The sequence below is a fragment of the Homarus americanus genome, unplaced genomic scaffold (genome assembly GCF_018991925.1).
Source record: "Homarus americanus isolate GMGI-L3 unplaced genomic scaffold, GMGI_Hamer_2.0 scaffold13381, whole genome shotgun sequence".
In the NCBI taxonomy this organism is placed as follows: domain Eukaryota; kingdom Metazoa; phylum Arthropoda; class Malacostraca; order Decapoda; family Nephropidae; genus Homarus; species Homarus americanus.
Window position 1 is genome coordinate 147,422 of NW_024739802.1, and position 23,527 is coordinate 170,948.

At 42.8% G+C, this 23,527-nt stretch overlaps 2 protein-coding genes across 5 annotated transcripts in view; one reads left to right on the forward strand and one right to left on the reverse strand.

Annotated features, from left to right (window-relative positions):
* Positions 1 to 3,253: 3,253 nt before the first annotated feature.
* On the forward strand, positions 3,254 to 10,487 carry LOC121874992 (D-beta-hydroxybutyrate dehydrogenase, mitochondrial-like). Of its 2 annotated transcripts, none has more exons than XM_042379345.1 (9): positions 3,254 to 3,918; positions 5,191 to 5,380; positions 5,921 to 6,004; positions 7,345 to 7,513; positions 7,750 to 7,905; positions 8,923 to 9,028; positions 9,109 to 9,170; positions 9,726 to 9,859; positions 10,024 to 10,487. In XM_042379345.1, exons 2-9 carry the CDS (start codon positions 5,216 to 5,218, stop codon positions 10,168 to 10,170), a joined length of 1,023 nt encoding a protein of 340 aa, XP_042235279.1. In that variant the 5' UTR covers positions 3,254 to 3,918; positions 5,191 to 5,215; the 3' UTR covers positions 10,171 to 10,487. The 2 variants fall into 2 exon arrangements, with proteins under 2 accessions (XP_042235279.1, XP_042235280.1); XM_042379346.1 differs by lacking the exon at positions 3,254 to 3,918 and adding an exon at positions 3,971 to 3,989.
* A 3,562-nt stretch (positions 10,488 to 14,049) lies between these two features.
* LOC121874993 (phospholipid-transporting ATPase ABCA3-like) overlaps positions 14,050 to 23,527 on the reverse strand; it is a 33,359-nt gene continuing 23,881 nt past the window's right edge. For all 3 annotated transcript variants that reach the window (XM_042379348.1, XM_042379349.1, XM_042379347.1), the window contains exons 18-31: positions 23,396 to 23,505; positions 22,628 to 22,819; positions 22,399 to 22,485; positions 21,620 to 21,796; positions 21,036 to 21,164; positions 20,491 to 20,641; positions 20,178 to 20,303; positions 19,851 to 19,969; positions 19,507 to 19,636; positions 18,226 to 18,403; positions 17,899 to 18,059; positions 17,056 to 17,291; positions 15,221 to 15,832; positions 14,050 to 14,703 (exon numbers count right to left, since the gene is read on the reverse strand). In XM_042379348.1, coding sequence (XP_042235282.1) covers positions 14,284 to 14,703; positions 15,221 to 15,832; positions 17,056 to 17,291; positions 17,899 to 18,059; positions 18,226 to 18,403; positions 19,507 to 19,636; positions 19,851 to 19,969; positions 20,178 to 20,303; positions 20,491 to 20,641; positions 21,036 to 21,164; positions 21,620 to 21,796; positions 22,399 to 22,485; positions 22,628 to 22,819; positions 23,396 to 23,505 — 2,828 coding nt within the window. In that variant the 3' untranslated portion in view covers positions 14,050 to 14,283. The remainder of the gene's footprint in view (positions 14,704 to 15,220; positions 15,833 to 17,055; positions 17,292 to 17,898; positions 18,060 to 18,225; positions 18,404 to 19,506; positions 19,637 to 19,850; positions 19,970 to 20,177; positions 20,304 to 20,490; positions 20,642 to 21,035; positions 21,165 to 21,619; positions 21,797 to 22,398; positions 22,486 to 22,627; positions 22,820 to 23,395; positions 23,506 to 23,527) is intronic.

Below are 23,527 nucleotides of genomic sequence, written 5' to 3' on the forward strand. Positions count from 1 at the left end.
AAATTATAATTATTGTTATCGCCGCTGGCTTCAGATTTTTTTTTTTTACAGATTGCCCCGGAGGGGGCTAGTTTATTGGGCACCCCCTTACATCCTGTGCAAGGTGAAGCGCAGAAGCGTTTACAGTGCCCAACAGGGAAGCATGCTAAGTTCATGCTTGCCTTTATGACTCATGCATTAAGGGCGTGGAAGCCTGAAGGGTCATGGGTTTTGTCAGCAAATTACATTAAGTGACAGAATGATGAGTGTGTGGAGGGGGAAAATTCCCGGTACATTTCATCTGTTTATAGCAAAGCGTGGCAGGTCCCTAATAATGTCAAATGCCAGGCCTGTCACTAGGAGGAGGGATATCTGGTCAGGGAGGGAAGAGGTGTTGGTAACGGCTGTTTTTCATGAGATGCTTCGTAAAAAAATCAAGATGTGATTTGAGTGCTGCAGTGAGCTCCACGTCTGAGGGTTGTTTCTGTACTGACTCGGGAATTACACGGGTAAAGAACTTCCATCCCGTGGGCGTCCTCGGAGGTGCAGTATATTCACAAAAGTTCTTACGATGAATATTTTGGTGTGTGAGGATGTACTGTAGAGTAATGATACACCGAAAAATTAGATTTAAGCTAAAACACATAAAATAATGTTGGAATATTTTCAGAATTACACTAAGATTACCGTAACGGGATACGTTCACCCAAAATACAAATACGACAAAGGTATGCGTTATTGGTGCTAAGTGAACGTGTCTAGTTAAACGCGAATTTATTAACGATGAGCCCTTGCGATTAATAGAAACGGCACTGCGGTAAACAAATTCAATATGTTAATGAAATGCTTTGATTATTTTTTAGTGTTTTATCAGAGACCCGCTCGCTGAGTCCTTTAATTAGGTAGTAAGTAGTAGGCAGCTATCAAACAGGGAGGTACTACCGCCTGGGAAGATATTGGAAGCATAATGTGTTGTCTAATGGTAGACCCTGCTGCCATATGGCATCACAAGAATTGCGACCTAGTCCCAGGTTGCTGTTCTGACTTTCTGCCTCATATATACACACAATTGCAGGGTCTCAATTGTTTCTCATTACTACTGACAACACAACATACATATTGTATATCGTTTCTCACTCTTGATTTATTTTTGTATTTTTTGTATTTATTTATGGTTATTATTATTTTTTATTGTATTATTTTAATTTTTTATTATAATTTGTGTTAATGATTATTATTGTTATTTTTATTATTATTATTATTATTATTATTATTATTATTATTATTATTATTATTATTATTATTATTATTATTATTATTATTATTATTATTATTATTATTATTACATTTTCGCCCCACAGGCCCTGATGTGGGTCAGTGACCTGTGCCCGGGTGGGCTAATTTCCATAAAAAAATCTCTCCACTTGATATTTTTTGATCGGTTCATGAATCAGTTAAGAATGTATTATGATAAACTCTGACTCATTTCCTGGACCTCAAACGGACATTCCTTACTGTTACATTATCTCCTACTCTTCGATCCAACATCTGGCGCAGCTGTCGTGTCGCCACTCCTGTACGCTCACTTAAACGGCAATTTCTTCTCTTAGATATGCACGAGTAAATACGTTGGTTACAGTACCATACGAGCCCTAGTATTAATGAGCTCCAGTAATAACAGCCCCAAGTACTAATGCAGCCCAGTGTTAATAAGTTCTAGTCTGACTTAATTACCTTTTGATCTTCAAGAAACAACCGCTCAAGGCGTTTTCAGGGTGAACATATATTTATACTGTATTCTGTATGTACTGTATATCCTAACCTATATCGCCGTTATATATCCATAAAATCCTTTTAATGTAAGTAGAAAACCCTTATCCAGCCTTGAAAAACCTTGATAAAGGTAAAGACACCTTATCCAACCGTAAAACCATTTGATATGAGTATTAATCCCCATAAAACTACCCTTTACCCTTATTTTAATTAGAAACGCTTTATCCAGCCCTAAAACCTCCGTAAGACGAGATGATACGGGCTAGGGGAAGAGGGCTTCATTCTGGTGCTTACACAAGAGAGAGAAGATAAGAGTAGATAGTTTATCTTGTATCTTGCTTTCATTGATTACTGGTTACATGGGCTTCAATTCTAATCGGCCCCTATTCAACCTAACCATTAAGATTGGAACCCAAGTCCTAATGGGAAGCCTGTGGCATGATGCTGGTGGGTCAACATCAGGTGAGAAAGAGCACCCCTCGCTCTCCTGTCAACCTGCAGGGAACAGTCAGTGTACAGATGGTGTCCGGCAGGGAATGATGAAGAGACACTGTCTATGGACCCCAGAGCTGGTTGTTTCTGAAGGAGAGGTGGACCCTCTTTTGAGGGGTGAGTGTAGGACACTACTGGACAGTGAATAGTCCAAGATGGAGGACCATCGTCAATATATGCAACAGGAACATTAGTATCGAGGTTTTGTTCGGCTCACTTAGCACCCAACCTATTCAGATCAGACACACATTTGCGTCTACAATTTGTTCCCATTGCCAAGAGAGATCCAGAAGTGGATTTCTTTTTTGTAGACAACATGACACAACGGACGAAGGATTTTGACAACCCTACCGAGACAATAGGAGTCGCAGTGTTCAAGGACGTCCGCCCCACAAGGGGTCACAGCTCAATATTGAAGAAGCCACAAGTCCAGAAAACTGTGAGGGCAAACTTTTTCGGAGCAATCTGCCAGAGTGTTGTGGCGCCACCGAGTGTGAGTTCTTTCAAGACTTCACTAATATTGGCGCAGGTTCAGATACATCCAGGAGCCAGTGCATGCCCATTACTTGCCAACACTGCGTAACAGAGACGTGACCGACCGCCCATGCGGCTAACGAGCCGATCAGTGGTGAAGAGGATAAAAGTATTTTGACATCCATCGGACTTCACCTTGCAGATACTTTCTATAGCGAGTGTACCTGCAGGATTTTTTTTTTTAGATAATGTAAAGTTTTGCATTTTGCATTTGTATCTCTGGGTAAGGTCTGTTTTCTTGTGTGTGTCTGCACACCTTGTTCTTATTTTAATTCAGGTGCTCTATACCAGGAGCAGATCCAGGAATATCGAAAGGGGGGTCCAAGAAGTTTTGGGTGGGGGAACATGGCGAGCAAAGCGAACCCACCCAGTTGGGGGGCTTTGGGGGGGTGGGGGCTGTGATTTACCTTTTACTATCCCAAAATGCCGGAGGAAGTCGCTCAAAACAGTATCTAAAGCGTAAGTAGACGTAGGTGCCGCAACTGCTTATAACCAGGGTAGTTTATCTTTATAATTACAAGTATCCATCAGTGTGTAAACTGTAACATTGCATTACAGTCATACCTGTATGAAAACAGTATAATCACCATACATAGCATGTTTGATGCCCTCTGTGAAACGCAGTATCGACGACAGGGTAGAGTTGCCACGTGTCTGGTGCCAGTGTGTTCTGGACGCGGGAGGTGGTTACACCAAATATTAATTCAACAAACGTGAGATGCCATTAGTGTTTACCTTACCTATTAATATAACATACCTTGATATCTAATACATGTATGCATATCAAATGATATGTATGGATACAGTCAACATATGTATTTAGTTGTCGTTTATGTTGAGCAGAGGATCATTTAAGCATTACCACGCACATATTGTTTACTGTATGTGTCTAACATGGATATTGTCTTTTTCAGACTGCCATTCCCTGTTAATATAACCATAGTAATTATATTCATATGAAACATGTTAATGACAACCTGCAGGAAACGTCTTATATATTACATGGCAACCATTGTGGCATGCAGGGCTACCACCTGTACACCTGATCCTCTACCATTTCCACACAACTGGCAAGTTAGCAACTCTGTACCCAAGTAGTAGGGTACAGACGTACCCGGAGTGCTGAGGGGACTGCAAACAGTAAGTCTTAGCTGCTTATCCCGCCCACTGCTTATTTTTTTCATTTTGTTCTTTAAAGAATGAATCCAAAGGTAAACATCTCTGTAACTCGACAGAAATTATAGTCTGGAGTAGCGTGTGTCGTCTGGTGTTGGCGCCGACACACACCACTATCTTGGTAAACAAGGCTTTTGTTCACAGTGCCTGCGAGGGAGAAATGTGAATCTGCCAGAATACTTGTAGACACCACTTATATTTGATGAAACATGAGTGTTAATGGTTGGTTGTGAAGACAATAGATGTCTTATATTGAATGAATATTCCATACCAGGAAATTCTCTAGCAAAAACATAAACTGTATAGATATATTTTAATTTTATCAGTTAATATATAATTGTTTCTTTTACTTGATATATTCACCATATAAAAATAAACATTGGTATTGTCACAGTGTTATGGCACTGCTTGGTGAAGATAACTGAATAATTAATCCAAGTTTTCGTATATCTAAACTGTCGCAGTATGCAGTGAACGCTTCGTGACTGGTCAGTTTCTCATCAATTGGCAAAGTTAGCATGATTGGTTTATGATTAAAACAAAAGGAATGAAGGCCACAGTATTTACCCTAACCCAAGGATTTAACTTCACTTTGTGTCAGCTGTGTATTAGAACAGTATAAAGTGTTTCTTAAACTACAGTGAGTGAAGATCCTTTGTTGACGATTCCATTAATTTTATCTTAAACTTCTCCGAGTATTTTCTCTGCTGGTTAATGTTTACAGCGACAAAACGGATCACAAATCAGCATCATTACAATTATATCTCTGACCTTAGCCCATACTGTATACACAATGATATATGAAATTGTGAGGTTACACATAATTACTACACTGATAAACACCCGTTTCTCTGCGTAAACCAATTTTGATAATGCTCTGTTTTTGCCTAAAGACGTGGATGATATATTTTTTTTAAATTACCCATAATCTCGGAACTCACTGCTACTTATGTGTTAACTCTTCGTTTATGCTTACAGCAATGGGGTATTTTAAGTCAACGAATATTTTAATATCTGTATCAATATTTAGAGAAGCAGCCATCCCCGACAAACTGGGAAAGATACAGTACAGTAGGTTCGCTTAGGTTTTAGCCAAGTGGTTTTTTTTCTCTCGAAATGATCTAAATATGATTCATTATTCACTGTTAACTAGGAGCTGGATTCATAAACGTTCCCAAGTTAAATATCGCCATGATTAAGGTATTAACCAGTTTATTTTACTTGCTATCGCCCCAGACAGTTGACACAGTGACAGGCGACAATGTTGTGGACGGCAGACAAGACGAAGGACGTGCTCTTCTGGGGCTGCGTCAGCTACGCCGTCGCCACTGTCATTAACCTACTGGGCATAGCTGGATTCTGGTCGACCTTCACCATTATTTGGCCAGTGTGTGCTGGCATCTACGTGGCCCAGGCCAGCCTGCAGGTGAGCCCCACTTCACCGCATCATTGCGATACTTTCATCACAATGTATGACACAATACTGTATACTCCAATTATGTCGCAGATAGTAGGAGAAATATTTATCACTCAAATAGCAAACTAACGGTAAGCGAACCAATATTAGTTATAACAATCATAAAACAATTAAAGAATCAGAAAAATATAAACTTTCTTTCAAGTGTTCCTCAGTGTCACCAGAAAATTAGTAAAATTATTGTTGTATAACTACAGGTGCATACTCCAATTATGTCGCAGATAGTAGGAGAAATATTTATCACTCAAATAGCAAACTAACGGTAAGCGAACCAATATTAGTTATAACAATCATAAAACAATTAAAGAATCAGAAAAATATAAACTTTCTTTCAAGTGTTCCTCAGTGTCACCAGAAAATTAGTAAAATTATTGTTGTATAACTACAGGTGCAGTGCCTGTACGATGGTACAGTCTAGGACTTGGGTAGATTGTAAGCTTTCGTGGGGTCAGATGAGTAGTGATGATCAGCCTCCTTGTGTCCCTACAGGTGCTGCCGGCGGGAAAAGCCGTCCTGGTGACCGGTTGTGACAGCGGCTTCGGCCACGCCACCGCCCTCCATCTGGATAAGCTTGTGAGTATAATGTTGACCAGATGATAACATTGCAGACTAAATCTATTATACTTACACCCTGTAAAGGCCTGGGACTTAGGGACAGAAATCCCTTACTAGCCTAATCAGGATCTTATAAAATGAAAGTCAAGGACCATGGTTTTCTGAGTAATAACAAACAACAGTTTAAGATGACATCTCTTTACTATAAAAATATAACCCAAAACTCTGACACCACTCAACAAACATGAAATAATTACGGGAGTCAAACAATTAAAGCAGTCAACAGTTAATGGAGTCAAACAATTAATGGAATCAAACCATTAATGGAAGCAAACAATTAATGAAAGTCAACAACTGATGGAATCAAACAATTAATGGGAGTCAGCAATTAATGGAATTAAACAAGGAACAGATAAATCCTACAGCAGCGGCCCTGGGGTTAGGTCGATTCAGCTCTTCACTCCAGCGATAGCGGTCCGATGTCTTGATACATCAGACAAAACACCGGGGCACAGTTACGGTAGTGGTTTGGGGTAGGTGTCCAGAGATTGACAGTCGATAGGTGAAGGCCTGGAGACACAGCCCAGAGCCTTTGATGAGAACACCACCAGCATTTGGGAGAGCAGCAGGGAGGTGTGTTTGATTTGAAGTCTGGGTAATGTCTGAGCCGGTGTCACTGGTAACAGCGACGTTCTCACCTCCGTCCAACCCCCCCCCCCCCAAGTGGGGGTCGCGCCAGCAAACGAGCGAGTGAGCAGCGGTAACGAGCAGGAAAATCGTTTCCGCCCTTACACACCCGGATTCTCACAAGGTCTTTAGGGTTAATCTTTTTCCGTAACTGGAGAAGAGAAAACTTATCTATAGTGATAGTCAAAGAGGCATTGAAATGACACGAACACTTTATCGTGTCCTTAAAGAAAAAGTTTATTCCTTATTATAAGACAAAATAAGCCCCCTAGCTTATATCACCTGATGATTAAACTTTCAAATGATACCAAGGGAGCTTAGGTTAGGTTAGGTTTGGTTAACATTAGGGTGTTTAAACTTAAGGTCAAATAAACTGAGGGAGCTAATCTTCAGGTGATTCATACATTCATTAATTCATAATCTCTCTGCCCTTACCACTTAGCCTCCTCACCTTGCCATGTATATACAGACTAACTTATGATACTTCAGATGGGTTTGTCTTAACTCCACTGAGGTGCTGGTTATATCTTAGTCTTTTAAAACAACGAAAAACACTGAGGGTTGTGTTCCTGGTCTGGCTAACAAGACTTGATTGGTTTGCTTGTTTACCGGAGCTTGTACGACATCATCTGGCAACTGTACCTTAATTTGTCTTTTTTTTATGGCTTCAGGGTTTCAGGGTGTTTGCAGGGTGTCAGTTTGCTAAAGCCGGGGGTGAGGGAAGCCTCCGCCTCAAGAGGGAAGGGTCAGAGCGTCTCCATGTCCTCCAGATTGACCTGACGTCCAGCGAGGAGCTCACTCAGGCTTTTGAAGAAGTCAAGAGAATATTGCCTGAAGGAGGTGAGAGAGAGAGAGAGAGAGAGAGTTACGGTACCATAAGGTTGCAGGTTAAATGGACCCCAATCCTAACAGGCTCAAATCTTGCCTTTAGGATTAGGGCCCGTTAGGACTGGGGCCCATCTGACCAGTCACCAACAGGAATATATAATAAAAGTAGTCAAGAAGTGTTTCAAAACTACACTGGTGTTATTATTTTAGTCCTCAACAGAGGTGTTATTAGTCATCTTCTATAACAGAGATGTTCTGGGGTCTGGTGAACAACGCAGGCATCGCTCGGAAGGGCGCCGTGGAGTGGTCTCCCATGGAGTACTACAGACAGGCCGCGGAGGTCAACTACTTCGGTACAATCGCCATCACCAAGCTCTTCTTACCGCTCATCAGGCTGTCGAAAGGTGATTAACGAGGGGGCTGGTCCAGTAATGCTAATAAGTTGAACCAGTCAGCACCAACCTAATCTACCCTGACTCACTATTGGAACTCAGTCTTGGCAAAATTTCAACCTAACCTAACCTATTACAATTGGGACTTACTCATGATGGATCCGAGTTTTAATGGGTGGAGTCCTAATATGTTCCAGTGTTGGGTCTTAAGACTATTGATCCCTATGCTAATGGTTAGGTTAGGTTAGGTTGGGGTTCATACGACTTAACTGGTGAATTGTGGTACTTGAGATAAGCCTTGATTACGGGTCATTGTCGGTGGGTGTGTGTGATAAGAGAGTATGATCACCACAGTAACACACACACACACACACACACACACACACACACACACACACACACACACACACATATCACCATAACACTACTATATCACAATTGAACAACACTATACAACTCCTGTGTGCATACGTTATATAGTCAGTCAGTCATTCAGTCAGTCAGTCAGTCAGTGATTCAGTCAGTCATTCAGTGAGTGAGTGAGTCAGTCAGTCATTCAGTCAGTCATTCAGTGAGTGAGTGAGTCAGTCAGTCATTCAATGAGTGAGTGACTCAGTCAGTCAGTCAGAGAGTCAATGAGTCAGTGAGTCAGTCAGTGAGTCAGTCAGTTATTCAGTCAGTGAGTCAGTCAGTTAGTCAGTGAGTCAGTCAGTCAGTCGAGAGAGTTAGAAATTACATTCCAGTGTGGGCGAGGGAGGTTAAGTTAGGTTATGTTAGGTTTAGGCAAGGTTAGGTTAAGCTAGGTTAGGGCTAGGTTAGGTTAGCGGTAGGTTAGGTTTGGTTGGTTAGCGGGTTAGGTTAGGCAAGCTTAGGTTATGTTAGGCTAGATTAGGCTAGGTTAGGTTAAGCTAGGTTAGGTTAGGTTAAGCTAGGTTAGGTTAGGTCAGGTTAGGTTAGAGGTAGAAAGGATGTTCCTAAGGTGAAATGAATTAGGGTGCTAATATTCACGTGATCCATTTTTTTTCGCAGGTCGACTGGTGATCGTGACGAGTGTGATAGGACGGTGTGGAGTGCCCATCTGCTCCCCTTACGTGGGTACCAAGTTTGCTCTGGAGGGCTTCAGTGACTGTCTCAGGTTAGTGGCTTTATTACACACACACACGCACTCACTCACTCACGCACACACTCACACACTCACTCACTTTTCTCCCACAGGCTGGAGATGAAGCAGTTTGGTGTAAAGGTGTGTGTGGTGGAACCCGGCAGCCATGTTATAGGTAAGGTAATTCATATTTAATTAGTATTACAGGTGTGGGTACTACAGGTGTTAGGGTTACAGGTGTGGGTACTACAGGTGTACGTATTACAGGTGTGGGTACTACAGGGGTTAGTATTGCAGGTGTGGGTATTACAGGTGTTAGCATTACAGGTGTTAGGGTTACAGGTGTGGGTACTACAGGTGTAAGTATTACAGGTGTGGGTACTACAGGGGTTAGTATTGCAGGTGTGGGTATTACAGGTGTTAGCATTACAGGTGTTAGGGTTACAGGTGTGGGTATTACAGGTGTCAGTAATACAGATGTGGGTACTACAGGTGTTAGTATTACAGGTGTGAGTATTACATTATATTTGAATACTCTAGTTGTCTAGTGTCACTATTTACATTTCCCAGTAACATCATTTAATTAAGTAATCTTCAGTTTCACTAAACTTTACAGAACACAATTACTTCCGCATTTGATTTCTACTCAAGTACACAATGTCAACACAACGCCACTAATCCTCTTTAGAACCATGTATGCCTAACTCCCCGCCTCCCTCACACCATGCAGCTACAGATGTCTTGACGAAGGAGAAGATCCAGGGACTGAGAGACGGGTGCTGGGAGAAGATGAGTGATGAGATACGAGCAGCCTACGGGGAGACCAACTTCAGGCAGATGTACGCTGCCTTCGTCGACCACGGGGTGAGTACTGAGGTGGTCACAACCCCATAATATTAACTAATATAATATTGGGGCCAGATACAATTTTGCCCCATTAAGATTGGGCCTCAGTTTTAATGGTTTTATCTCTCTATATCTCTTCACACCCCTTTCTCTCCTAAATATGCCATCATACGGCCGTACAGGAGAGAGACCACGGTGGTGAACGCTATGACGGAGGTACGTTCCCCCGAGCCAGGTACTGCTCAGGTAGCCGAACCTATCAGCAGATGCTTTTCGTCGGCGAGCACCTGCCAGAGTGGGTGTACGACTACCTGTACTCCAGTACGTGATAGTGACAGGCTACTACTGGTGACTCCTCTACTACTGGTGACTCCTCTACTACTGGTGACTCCTCTACTACTGGTGACTCCTCTACTACTGGTGACTCCTCTACTACTGGTGACTCCTCTACTACTGGTGACTCCTCTACTACTGGTGACTCCTCTACTACTGGTGACTCTTCTACTACTGGTGACTCCTCTACTACTGGTGACTCCTCTACTACTGGTGACTCCTCTACTACTGGTGACTCCTCTACTACTGGTGACTCCTCTACTACTGGTGACTCCTCTACTACTGGTGACTCTTCTCTACTGGTGACTCCTCTACTACTGGTGACTCCTCTACTACTACTGGTGCTGGTGTCTACTACTACTACTGGTGACTCCTCTACTACTGGTGACTCCTCCTCTACTACTGGTGACTCTGCTGACTACTGGTGACTCCTCTACTACTGGTGACTCCTCTACTACTGGTGACTCCTCTACTACTGGTCTCTCTACTCTAGTGACTCCTCTCTACTACTGGTGACTCCTCTACTACTGGTGACTCCTCTCTACTGGTGACTCCTCTACTGACTCCTCTACTAGACTCCTCTACTACTGGTGACTCCTACTGGTGACTACCACTGGTGACTCCTCTACTACTGGTGACTCTACTACTGGTGACTCCTCTACTGGTGACTCCTCTACCACTGGTGACTCCTCTACTATAGCTCCTCTACTACTGGTGACTCCTCTACCACTGGTGACTCCTCTACCACTGGTGACTCCTCTACTGGTGACTCCTCTACTACTGGTGACTCCTCTACTACTGGTGACTCTCCTCTACTACTGGTGACTCCTCTACTACTGGTGACTCCTCTACTACTGGTGACTCCTCTACTACTGGTGACTCCTCTACTACTGGTGACTCCTCTACTACTGGTGACTCCTCTACTACTGGTGACTCCTCTACTACTGGTGACTCCTCTACCACTGGTGACTCCTCTACTACTGGTGACTTCCAAACCTTGGGCTCATTTGGTCTGGTGTCTGTATTAGGACTGAATCAATGTCATCTTCCTCTTCTTCATCCCCACTTTTATCCAATATTCACTAGACTCTCCTTCTCTCCCTCTCTTTTATATCAACGTCCCTAGATTCTCTATCTTATTCTCCTCTCTTTCACTTCCTGTGATTCCCATTCTTCTTACTCTTCCGCCTTTTTCCTCTTTCATTCTACATCATGAGATTATCCTTCCTTCTCCCCTGTTTCCTTTCTTCTACCCTTGATTCTCTTTCTCCTCCTCCCTCTCTTTCATCCTATACATCCATGGTTTTCCCTTCCTCTTCCTCTTCTTTCTCACTACATTCTTTGATCCTCCTCTTCCTCCCCCTCCCCCCCCTCTTCCTCGGGCATGGATTCTCTCCACATTGTAGCTCTTGCTAATTTGCATCTACAAAACTTTGCCTCAATGATAATTACGTCCCCAAATAAAAGTCTTTTAACTCCTATTGTCGTTTCACTTTCTATATCACCCTTTCATTATCATCTATCCACAGAAACGACAAAGCACTGTCTGTCTGTCTCTCTATCTGTCCGTTTGGTTATATACTTGTCTGTCTGTCTGTCTGTCTGTACTCTATTTCAGTGCTCGAGGACCAAGTGTGTTATGATTTTAGTCTTTGCTTGCTTCAACTGTCCCAGGGTTATGAAGCACCGATCTCTAGGTCTTAGCTTTAGGGGCTTCAACTGTCCCAGGGTTATGAAGCACCGATCTCTAGGTCTTAGCTTTAGGGGCTTCAACTGTCCCAGGGTTATGAAGCACCGATCTCTAGGTCTTAGCTTTAGGGGCTTCAACTGTCCCAGGGTTATGAAGCACCGATCTCTAGGTCTTAGCTTTAGGGTCTTCAACTGTCCCAGGGTTATGAAGCACCGATCTCTAGGTCTTAGCTTTAGGGGCTTCAACTGTCCCAGGGTTATGAAGCACCGTTCTATAGGTCTTAGCTTTCGGGGCTTCTATTGGCATTAGTTCCTAAAACATACAAGTTTTAAAAATCCAATATATATCATTATAATAAATAAGTTCTTACTCTAGTAATAATCCAAATTAAGTAGCACCGGTAAATGGGTAAAGTTGATCGAAGTCAACTTTGTATACAGTACTCTAATTGAGGATACAGAAAGGTGTCGAAGTTTCATTATATTCTTATTTTATTTAACATGTTACATAATCTAAGTGTTTTTTGTGTCATTAATCTTTCGTTATTTCATTCATCAATTTTATCATTTCATACTCGCTGTTTCACTTACTGTTACTCATGGTTTATGATATTCTTTAAATCACTCTTATGTAAATAGTCAAATAAGAGTTTGTCATCACGAATAAAAAAAAGAGTAAGATAGAAAACAGACTTTATGAATAATCAGGAAAGCTAAAGGTGTATTTCTTTTATTTTCGTAAACTATAGAAAAGAAGCAATATCTCTAATTATTTATAAAATCATATGTACACGTAAACAATCTTACCTATTGTACTGCAAACGTTTCCTTCTACTCGTCGTGTTTCATCATCAAAGCCAAAGATAGAATAAAATATGTCGGCAAATATAATGAAAATACTGATAAGACACAAACAGAAATAAAAAGATAACATAAACAAAGAAAACGAAGACCGCCAGGATAGTATAAGAGAGAATTGCATATCCTAAACCCCTAACTACTTTAAACAAGAAAGTGGTAGTTAACGGATTAAAACATAAAGAATGACTGGTAGATGACAAAAATGGGAACTACAAACATGAATAAGGTTTTTTTAAATAAATGATGGTGATTTAAAAAAAAAATGATCTTTATATCTGGTTGCATAAAGTGGACAGGGTTTTGAAGACAAGGGAAATTGTGGGGTAAAAACACAAACACATGCACACAATATTAAAAAACAACAATAATATGTCCATTAAATGGCACAAGTGTTTATTTGTCCGGTCATGGACCTTTGCCTACTGTACGTATATCTGTCTACCTATGCCCAGAGTTTGATATACAGTATAACCATTTAAAATGTACAGTAGGTACTCTTTGTTGAAACCGCTACTGCACTGTACTGTATATCTGCTTTACTAAATCTCACTTCACCTTTGGTTACCTTAGTAACGATTTATACCATGTTATATTATATCCACTTTCAGTCTCTGACTAGAAAACATTATACTCTAATATATGTTTTACCAGAATTTTTATTTTTCTTTACGGGGAATAGCCCACCCGGGCATCGGTCATCGACCCACAACGGGGCCTAGGGGGCGAAAAATAAGAGTAGAAAGAAATAAAAAAGAAAAAGAAATAAATATATTAATCTACACAACGAAGATGCCGGAAAACCAACTTTTTGAAGTGAGACAGATTGTATGAGTATGGAAACACAGAAGAAGGCAGAGCATTCCACAGTTTGGCTGTGTGAGGAAAGAAAGATGTACTATAACGGGTTATTTTAGTGTGACCGACATCCACACAGAAACGGTGGGCAACGCAGGCAAGACGTGTGTTACGAGCCCACGGCCTTGCCGGCGGTACACAGGATGCCAAATACACCGAACATTGCCCGTTAATGTATCTGTAAAAGACAGAGAACGAAGCAACATGGCGGCGAAGAGAAAGGGAAGAAAGATTATCAACTAAAGAAGGAGAGTTAATAAGACGAAATGCCTTTGATTCCACTCTATCTCACAGTTGTACAGAAGAAGACCCCCCCTCCAGATATGAGAGCAGTACTCCAAGTTCGGACGAATGAATCCCTTATAAACTTGAAGCAACTGCTCAGGAGTGAAATAGCTACGGCATCTGTTCAGCATTCCCAGCTTTCGGGAGGCACCTTTAGCAATGTTGTGGATGTGTGGCTTCCTTGACATATTCGAGGAAATGGTGAGACCTAGCATATAATATCTAGAACTTGGCAGAATGATTGCGTCCTAAAGTGTGATTGGTGGGAGAATAACTCGTGCCATATTAATTTTATGCTGACAAGTAAATGCAAATTAAGAACAGATCTGCATATCAGTTTTTAAATAACATTCATACATTAAGATTAACGTATGGATATGTCCAACGTGAAATAGGTTTAGTGAACAATGAAATTTACTTTACAATTCTGTGATTTTTGGTGATCCATCTTGATTTTTACTTTGGGATGATTCTCCTTGTGCCAACGGCCCCTGGTTACCAGTCGGTACTTCATACATATCGAGGGAGTTATTAGTACCGGGGACTTGGATAATTGAGGCACTAGAAGCAACAGGAGCTACGCTGTTATCGGTAACAGTACCAGGGACACCAGGAGCTTGTTCCATCGCCGCCTCCCTCGCGAAAGATAAGAAGACCTGCTCCAAGGAGGTGTCTGAGGCGGCGTACACCTCCACGATGGAGGTGGAAGGGGAGGCAAGAGGCAGGTCTTCTCTCAGAGGCGTGGCAGCTCCAGGGTCTCGACCAGCTTTCAGAGCCTCCATCACCGAGAACAGCTGACCCCAGGACACGCTGATGGGCACCCGGTAGGCCAGCATACCCTGTTGTTGTGGTGCAGGACATAAACGTTGAGTCAGAGATCATATTTACATTGGCATTACAAGCCGTTCCTTAGGGAACATAACTGGAAAAAATTAGCAAATGTAATCTTTAATATATTGATGATCATTTGGTTCTGGGATGTCATGTTGCAAACTATTAATTGAGCTGTACTTCACACACACACACACACAGACACACACACACACACACACAGACACACACACACACACACACAGACACACACACACACACAGACACACACACACACACACACACACACACACAGACACACACACACACACAGACACACACACACACACAGACACACACACACACACAGACACACACACACACACACACACAGACACACACACACACACAGACACACACACAGACACACACACACAGACACACACACACACACACAGACACACACACACACACAGACACACACACACACACACACACACACACACACACACACACACACACACTCTTGTACTGTGGGTTGTGTACCTTGTGTTGATCGGTGAGAGTAGAGCCAGGGAGGAAGTAATTAATGACGATCTTCAGCTCATTCACTTTCGTGACATAAATTTGTTCGTCTTCTGACTTGTTGCCCTGAGTGAAACCGTGAGTCCTGAGCTTCACCTGGAGGCTGTAGCCCTGCCCGAACTTTGCTTTAAGGTGGCCGGTGGTGCCCACACAGCGAAGCCTGCCACGAGACATGATGATGATACGGGAGCAGAGCGCCTCACACTCCTCCATAGAGTGGCTAGTAAGCACCACACTCTGCCCGTTGTTTATGGCTTGTCTGATGGCTGTCCACACCCTACGACGAGACACAGGATCTACTCCTGAGGTGGGCTCGTCCAGGAACACCAGGGGCGGGTTCCCCACTAGAGCCAAGGCTGTGGACAGCTTCCTGCGGTTACCTCCTGAGTACGTAGAGGAGGGCCGTTTAGCGCACTCTGTCAGTCCCACAAGTGACACCAGGGAGTTGACATTTTCTCTCAGCTGTGCCTCACTCATGCCACGCAGACGACCCATCAGATGCAGCATCTCTACCCCGGTGAGGTCATCCAGGAAGGCATCAAACTGAGGGCAGTACCCGATGTTCTGCACAAACTGTTCACAAAGACAAACATGTCAAAGATTCAAAGAAAACCAAAAGAAAATGTTGCAGGTAACGTCGTACAGTCACCCAAAAAAGTTCTGTCGCGAACCATGAACCCCGAGATTCAGACTCTTGAATCCGAAGCATTTATGGACAGAATAATGTATCGGTGTCTACTGCTTCGGGTTCACGAGTCTGAATCTCGGGGTTCGTGGTTCGCAACAGGACTTTTTGGGGTGACTGTACATAGTCCTCTTTATATCAGCCAACATTAACTGTGCTACAATAGTTAACATATAAAAATACAATATAACCTCTGTTGACATGATCTTCCTCTGCATTATGAAGTCGAATTCGAGTAGAAGAAAGTTAGTGCCAGGTGCAGTCTTAGCGTTGTGGTTAACTACCAGCGTATTGTAGCCGAGGCTTTGGCTGCATAAATGTGTACTTTACTGTGGTAATAAGAATGGTCACCTCACCTCACATCACACACTCAGTACACACAAAGTGTCCCCACCAGTCACATATTCTCTCTACATTTGTTTATGTTCCAGATTTAAAACGTTTTTTATTTATTTTTTTTTTTTTCATTAGCGTTAAGGACTGAGCTGAGTGCGTTCTTTATTCAGTTATGAGGATTAATCATCACATGAACATTTGTGAATCTGAATTCCGAACCCAGAAACAACGTACCGCCGCCATCTTAGCCAAGCCCCGAACCTAGTAACCTTTGTTGTGTGCCGAGGAGTTTACCAGCCCCAGCGTTTATATTGTCTTTTAAGCTGGTTCTAAGAGTGTTCACAACTTCCGTGTATAAAAAATAGTGCAGTGAAGTGTCAGTGTTAGTCTAAGTCGAGTAATTTTGACCATAGACAATGTATTTAGTGTTAACAGAACCACATATCTCCAGGAAGGTCCGGTCGCGGCAGGCGCACATATGTCACTATTGTACTGATATGCCGAACCACTGAGTGATCAGAGACGAAGCGGTGAGAGTGGATTGTTATGTAGGAGGTCTACAGGTCGCTGGGTGACTGGCTAACAAGTGATACAACCCGTGAATGATTGTGGCCAACACGTTCCAAAAACAGGCATGGTGCCACAATTGAACCCCTGATATAACTCCTTAATCTATTGATATGAGGCTTCAGTGTTGGCCCAGGCTGGACCAACACCTCATGTATCTACAAGAGAGCGAAAGGACTTGAATACTTGACCTTGTTATGGCACTGACCTTGTTTCTCTCGTGGCTGAGGGACAAGCCGTCTATCGTAGCGTCTCCTGCTGTCGGCACCTCATCTCCCGTCAGCATCTTGAAGGTGGTGGTCTTGCCTGCGCCGTTCACCCCCAACAGGCCTAGACACTCCCCGCGGTTCACCCTGAAACTGATGTTGTCCACGGCGCGCACAAGGCAACCGTAGTACTGCTTGGACAGCATGGAGGCGAGGAGTGTGGCATCCACCGACCCATCTGAAAGTACGTAATCTCACTCATTCACTATCACCTAATTTTTACGCCCAGGATTTGAACCTTAGCACCCTATATACATACCAGCTCTAGGGGTTGTAATGGTGAATACATATTTATTTAAATCAAGTGTGGCTATTGTATCTCGTGCCGTTCTTGAGTTATGCTGTGGACATATACTTAAGGAACAGCTCAAAGGTCTCTGTTCAAGAGAGGAAGCTGCATAAATCTGAGTACTCTGCGCTACCCAGCCTTCCTCTGTCCCCCATCAGCCATATTGGGGCCTCCAGTTAGTTATTAGTATGAGTTCGCTGTCTCGCCAGTCGACGGAAGACATCGGCGGTCTGGCTTTTTAGTTTACTGTACACACCCGGAACTACAGGGTAAATACACAGATTCTATAAATTTTAGCAACAGGAGAATTATTACACAGGGTTACAGTTAGATACAGGCGACGCTAATAGATCTTGCAGTGACGGAGTAATGGGGAAGATATAGAACAAAATTAATGTTTGTTTTCTCTCGTCTCACGACGTAGAAAATAATGTAGACGGACAGACGCTCACCTGTATTAATTATTAAAGGTAACTGTATCCTCCCTGCCACTTACTAATCATTGGGAGGGTGTTGGCGGTTGGCTGTGACCCAGTCATGAGGGAGGTCACCAGGTCAGCCTCAGCAACTACGTCCTCGTCTACCTCCCGGACTTGGCCTTGTGGCTTCACCTGCTGGAACTTGCGATCTTGATACGAGATTCTGCGCCACAGTCGTCTAGGGAGGGAAGGAGGTGGGGGGGGGGGGTTAGTTACTCTTAACACACCTTACAATGTTTCGTTTGATTTATATAATTCCTTTCATTATTATATCTGATTTTTATATTTTATTAACTCACACGCTTATAGTACACACACACACACACACACACACACACCCTTACATGAAGAATATTGGTGCCCCTGCTTCTATAAAAACGATAATGCCAAAGAAGATAATCCCATTGACGAAGAGTGAGAGCAGGTCTGAGCCCATTCCGGGTTGCTGGAGTCTATAATACGACCACTCCTCCAGGCACACCCCCGTCCCCACTTTACTACAGAGTGGTGGATCGCCGTAACCTGTCAAAAAAAGAGAAGGACAATCATAAAGAACCACTGAGATTACTTTTAGATGAACCTGCAGTACTCGGAAGGTTCAACTATGTAAATATTATTGTTGTTATTCACTCAGTTTGTATCTGTGTTATTGTGGATAAATACACTCTTTCAATTTCAATTCATGGGGTTGAGGCAATGAGGGTTGGTTGTGGTGTGGGTGGTGGTGTGGTGGTGGTGATGGGTGGTGGTGGTGTGGTGGTGGTGTGGTGGTGGTGTGGTGGTGTGGTGGTGATGTGGTGTGGTGGTGGTGTGGGTGGTGGGTGGTGGTGGTGATGGGTGGTGGTGTGGTGGTGGTGATGGGTGGTGGTGTGGTGGTGGTGTGGGTGGTGGTGTGGTGGTGTGGTGGTGGTGATGGGTAGTGGTGTGGGTGGTGGTGTGGTGGTGGTGATGGGTGTTTCAGGATTGATCTGGGTTCACTTATGTATAAAACGTTTTATCCTACTTTAATTCCTTTAAGGTCAATAAAGTCGCCACGTTCAACCCTAAAACCCCTTTATTCAATCCAAAAATAACTTCAACGTCAATTGAATCCCTTTTATCCGACTCTAAAACCCCCTAGGTCTATAGAATCCCATTAAGGTCAGTAGAATCCTCTTTATCCAACCCTAAAACCCCCTTATGGAAAATACAACCCCCTTTATCGAACCATTGAGTTATTATACTAGAAATTTTATTATATAAAACAATAAGTTATCTAAAGTTCTTAATAACCTGGAAATACTGTGTTAAAGGCGCTGTTATCTAAGGGCTAAAAAAGCGTAGTTATCATACTAGAAAAATGAATCATCTGTAAAGTTCTAAAGTTGAACCCTTAATTTAAACCCTCAGACATCTGTTAATCTTCTAAGTTGAACCATCATGTTGAATCTCTTAACATCTGTTGGGAGGGATTGGTGAAGTCAGCGAAAACGAGTGTTGGAGTTGTTGTAGTGAGTGAGAACGGTGTTAGTGGACTGGTAGAACATAATGTAAGGGAAGTCAAAGAAAACGAATGTTGGAGGAATCATAGAAAACGAGTAATGGAAGGGGTAATTATAGAAAACGACAAGAGATGGAATACTGACGACAACATTGCATGAAATCGTTGTCTTGAGCGAACGCGTAGAGCGCCTTACACAGTTCCTGGGTAACCGTCTCGTTGAACTGGTTGCACTTGCTGTTGTGGACCCCCACTTGGACTATGTGACCAAAGCCCTGTGGAGGAACGATGGGTAGTGTGATACTTGATATATTTACATCCTATCTCTCTCACTTCCTCTTCCTCTCACTCTTTATATGTCTTCTACCATATGAGAGAGAGAGAGAGAGAGAGCAGGCAACTCAATAGAAAGGAGTCAATTAAAATGGAAAAATAAAAATATTCGAAATTATCTCCCAATTTAGTGTGTGTGTGTGTGTGGAGACTCACCGTGGCCACAGGGTAGGCAGGGATGACGGAGGTGGCCCAGTAGAGGATGTCACTGACGGTGGTGAGAGTCGGCTGCTCCGCCATCCTCAGGCCCCACACCACCACTGTCATCAGCTGGCCTATGTAAACAAACCACAATAGTAATATCTCACGAGAGGATTAATAGTCATTTATTTTGTTTGATAAATGTCATATTTACTACATTGGTTTCTTGCCAAATGTCGTTCAGCTGAAATTGTCCATAATGGTCGAAAACATTGATATAAGAAAGAGAGAGAGAGAGAGAGAGAGAGAGAGAGAGAGAGAGAGAGAGATTTCATTAGTTACCAGCGACAATATTTACGAGGGCCAGGACAGCGAAGCCCGAGGCAGCAGTTTGGAAGGGGAAGCTGAAGACGTAGGCCATAGGGATGCTGCCCCACCCGTACAGCAGTAAGAGGAGGAACAACGCTCCTGGAGGACGAACAATCATTAAAATAATCTTACATAAGACTCCTGGACAATTTGTTGTATGTTTCATATCCTTTATTCATCTAGGAAGCGAGACCAAGTGATTAGAAATACGACAGATTTATTGACTGTAATTTTGTTCGGATGATGTCGTCTACAGCAGAATAAATATAACTAAAATTAACATTACCTGGAGCTTCGCCTTTGGTGAAGTAGCCGTTTGGGTCCATCGTCATGAAACAGATGTAGATAAGAAGTAAAGATATCATGTAGGTGGTAAAGTCCCAGAGGAAAGTGGTGGCCCAGAGTGCCCACACGGGAGCCCCAGTCATCACCTGTACCTGCGGCCGTAGAAAATAATGCTCTCAGGGAAGTATTTATGTGAAAACGTCTGATGGAAGAGCAAATAACCCTTCACCCCTTCTTTCCCGTTTTTTCTCTTGACTTTTCTCTTTCTCGGTTTTTCTTACCTATCAGAAGTACACGAGGGGAAGGAACAAGAGTAGAAGTCAAAAGGTAAACACGTTCATCGTTGGTGCTTACTGATGAGCCTAACGTGATGGTGAGCAGACTAATGACCTCTCGTGGTTGCATTAGTTTGGCCTTGATTTTGAGTGGGCGCGATTATACTTTACCTTGGTGTCGAGGGTTCTAATTGGTTAAAATATACACATGTAGTTAGTATTGACGGGGTGGATGTACCTTACTTGGCTTTGATTTGTCTGATGAACCTACCTGTTTGGTGTTAGTCTCTCTCTCCTGCAGGGGGAAGACGAGGAAAGAGGCTGAGAGGAAGGCCAGGGCGAGGGGCATCATATTGGCGTACACAAGACTACTGGTCGAAAACTCACTCGAGAATAACCACTGAAAAAAAAAAAAAATCATTTGTGATGTTTACAATACTCAGTTTTTGTTTACTTAACTGTCGCGCCGTTAGAGAGAAGATATACAATGTTTACCATCTGTTTACTATCTGAGGTTCGTCAGCGTTGAGAATTAGTTGAAGACACAGTAAGTATATCTTCTGTTGGGTACGTTCTGTTGGCTACGTTCTGCTAGCTACGTTCTGTTAGTTACATTCTATTAGCTACGTTTTGTTAGTTACGTTCTGTTAGCTACGTTCTGTTATCTACGTTCTGTTAGTTACATCCTGTTAGTTACATTCCATTGGGTACATTCTGTTAGTTACATTCCGTTGGGTACATTCTGTTGGGTACATTCTGTTGCAAGACGTAGTGAAAATGAGATAGTACATTGAATCATCACCTTCTTCACGGGTATCATACGAAAGAGAGGAGAAGCTTTCAGATGGTACTCACTGTAGTATCTGGTGGGAGGGGCCAGTTGGTGGTGGTGATGGTGTGGATGGTGGAGTTGGTGGCGAGGCGGAGGAGAGCGTTGGTGACGAGGGAGGTACCGATCCCCAGAGTGTGGAAAGGGATGGTCTGAGTGAGGATCCTTAACGTGTTGGCTTCCTCTTCACTTAGGAACTCTGCCTGTTAGGAGGTGGTGGGTCTGATTACTATATAGATCAAAGTGTAGCCCAGATTAATCTTTTCTTTCTTTTCTTTCTTTCTTTCTTTCTTTCTTTCTTTCTTTCTTTCTTTCTTTCTTTCTTTCTTTCAAACTTAACCTAACACATAACTTAATCTAACCTAATTTAACCATGTCTAACCCAACTAAACCTAACCCAAATTATACCTAACTAAACCTAACCTAACCCTAGACTAATTTAACATAAGGTAATCCTAATCGAATTTCATCTAAATTATCTTCATCTGACTCACCTCTAACCTAACCTAACCTAAATTAACATCCACTCGATAAACCTACTAGCTCGATAAACCCATTAGCTAGAAGACATCAACCTACTAGCTCGATAAACCCATTAGCTAGAAGACATCAACCTACTAGCTCGATAAACCCATTAGCTAGAAGACATCAACCTACTAGCTCGATAAACCCATTAGCTAGAAGACATCAACCTACTAGCTCGATAAACCCATTAGCTAGAAGACATCAACCTACTAGCTCGATAAACCCATTAGCTGGAAGACATTAACCAACTAGCTGCGTCAACCTTTTCAGCCGTACTTACAGAGCAAATGTTATTCTCCCTATAATGTAGAAGGTTGTCGTGTGCTGCTTTCAGTAAACTTCCAGTCATGTTGTCAGTCGAGCTCACCTGTGGAAATGAGAAGGTTCACTTGTGGTAATGAGAAAGCTCACCTGTGGTAATTAGTAGGTTCACATGTGGTAATGAGTAGGTTCACCTGAAGATAACACTTCATAAACTACACACCAAGAAGGTATCACTCAGAACATACCTCATGGCTCCCTGAGAAAAGAGACCGATACTGGAAGCTCAAACTTTCGAGGTCTGGGTCAACCTTCATGAAGGAGGAGGAGTAAGGGAAGAGAGAGGTGTTGAGGACCAGCTGAGGTTCCTGGGAGATGAGGAAGTCGAAAGTCTGGTCCACCAAGAGGCACGCGACGGTCACCACCACCGGCACCAGACCCTGCACAACGAAGCCAATAAGGGACGCTGATTCAAGATGAACCTTCCTGCCTTAATGGGCCACAGTCCTTAATGGGATCAACCCTGATGAGCAATGTCCCTCATAAGCTCCAATCCTAATAGGCCCTAGGTTAGGTTAGGTTGGGGTGGACCAAGAAGGTTTAGGACCCATTAGTATTAGGGTCTAGAAGGACTGGGGCCTATTAACACTGGGGTCTGTTGAACGTATAATCCATGATAATCCCAGGGTTTGGATTATCAAATTTTTGCCTCTTGAAAATTTCCACAAACTATCGCTGTTTTGTTGTCTAAACGCTTCGTTTAAGTTACACAAACATGGGGAAAACAATAAGAATTAGAGATTACACAAATATTGTACCGAAACTATGGAGTTAAACCTTAATTAACGAAGCAACGTAATAAATTGATAATCAGAACTACCGAGTAATCAGACTGTTTAAGCGATAATCAGAATACCTGTGCGATAATCATAGTGCCTGAGTGATACTGAGAACATCTGTGTAATAATCAGAGTATCTGTGTGATAATCAGAGCACCGATGTAATAATCACAGTACCTGAGTGATAATCAGAGGCCACTTCCGTTTGGAGTAGATGATTCGCTTGATGAAGAACGCCTTTATCCTCTGCATCAAGAGCCTGTTACCAGTCATCCGCTCTAGTCCATCTGTCGGAAATAAAACTGAATT

Bases quoted from the DNA above. Each gene is read 5' to 3' on its own strand.
- LOC121874992 (XM_042379345.1), top strand. From the start codon at position 5,216: ATGTTGTGGACGGCAGACAAGACGAAGGACGTGCTCTTCTGGGGCTGC. The intron at 7,514-7,749 runs GTGAGAGAGAGA...CTTCTATAACAG, and splicing joins GAGAATATTGCCTGAAGGAG to AGATGTTCTGGGGTCTGGTG. The intron at 9,860-10,023 runs GTGAGTACTGAG...ACGGCCGTACAG, and splicing joins CTGCCTTCGTCGACCACGGG to GAGAGAGACCACGGTGGTGA.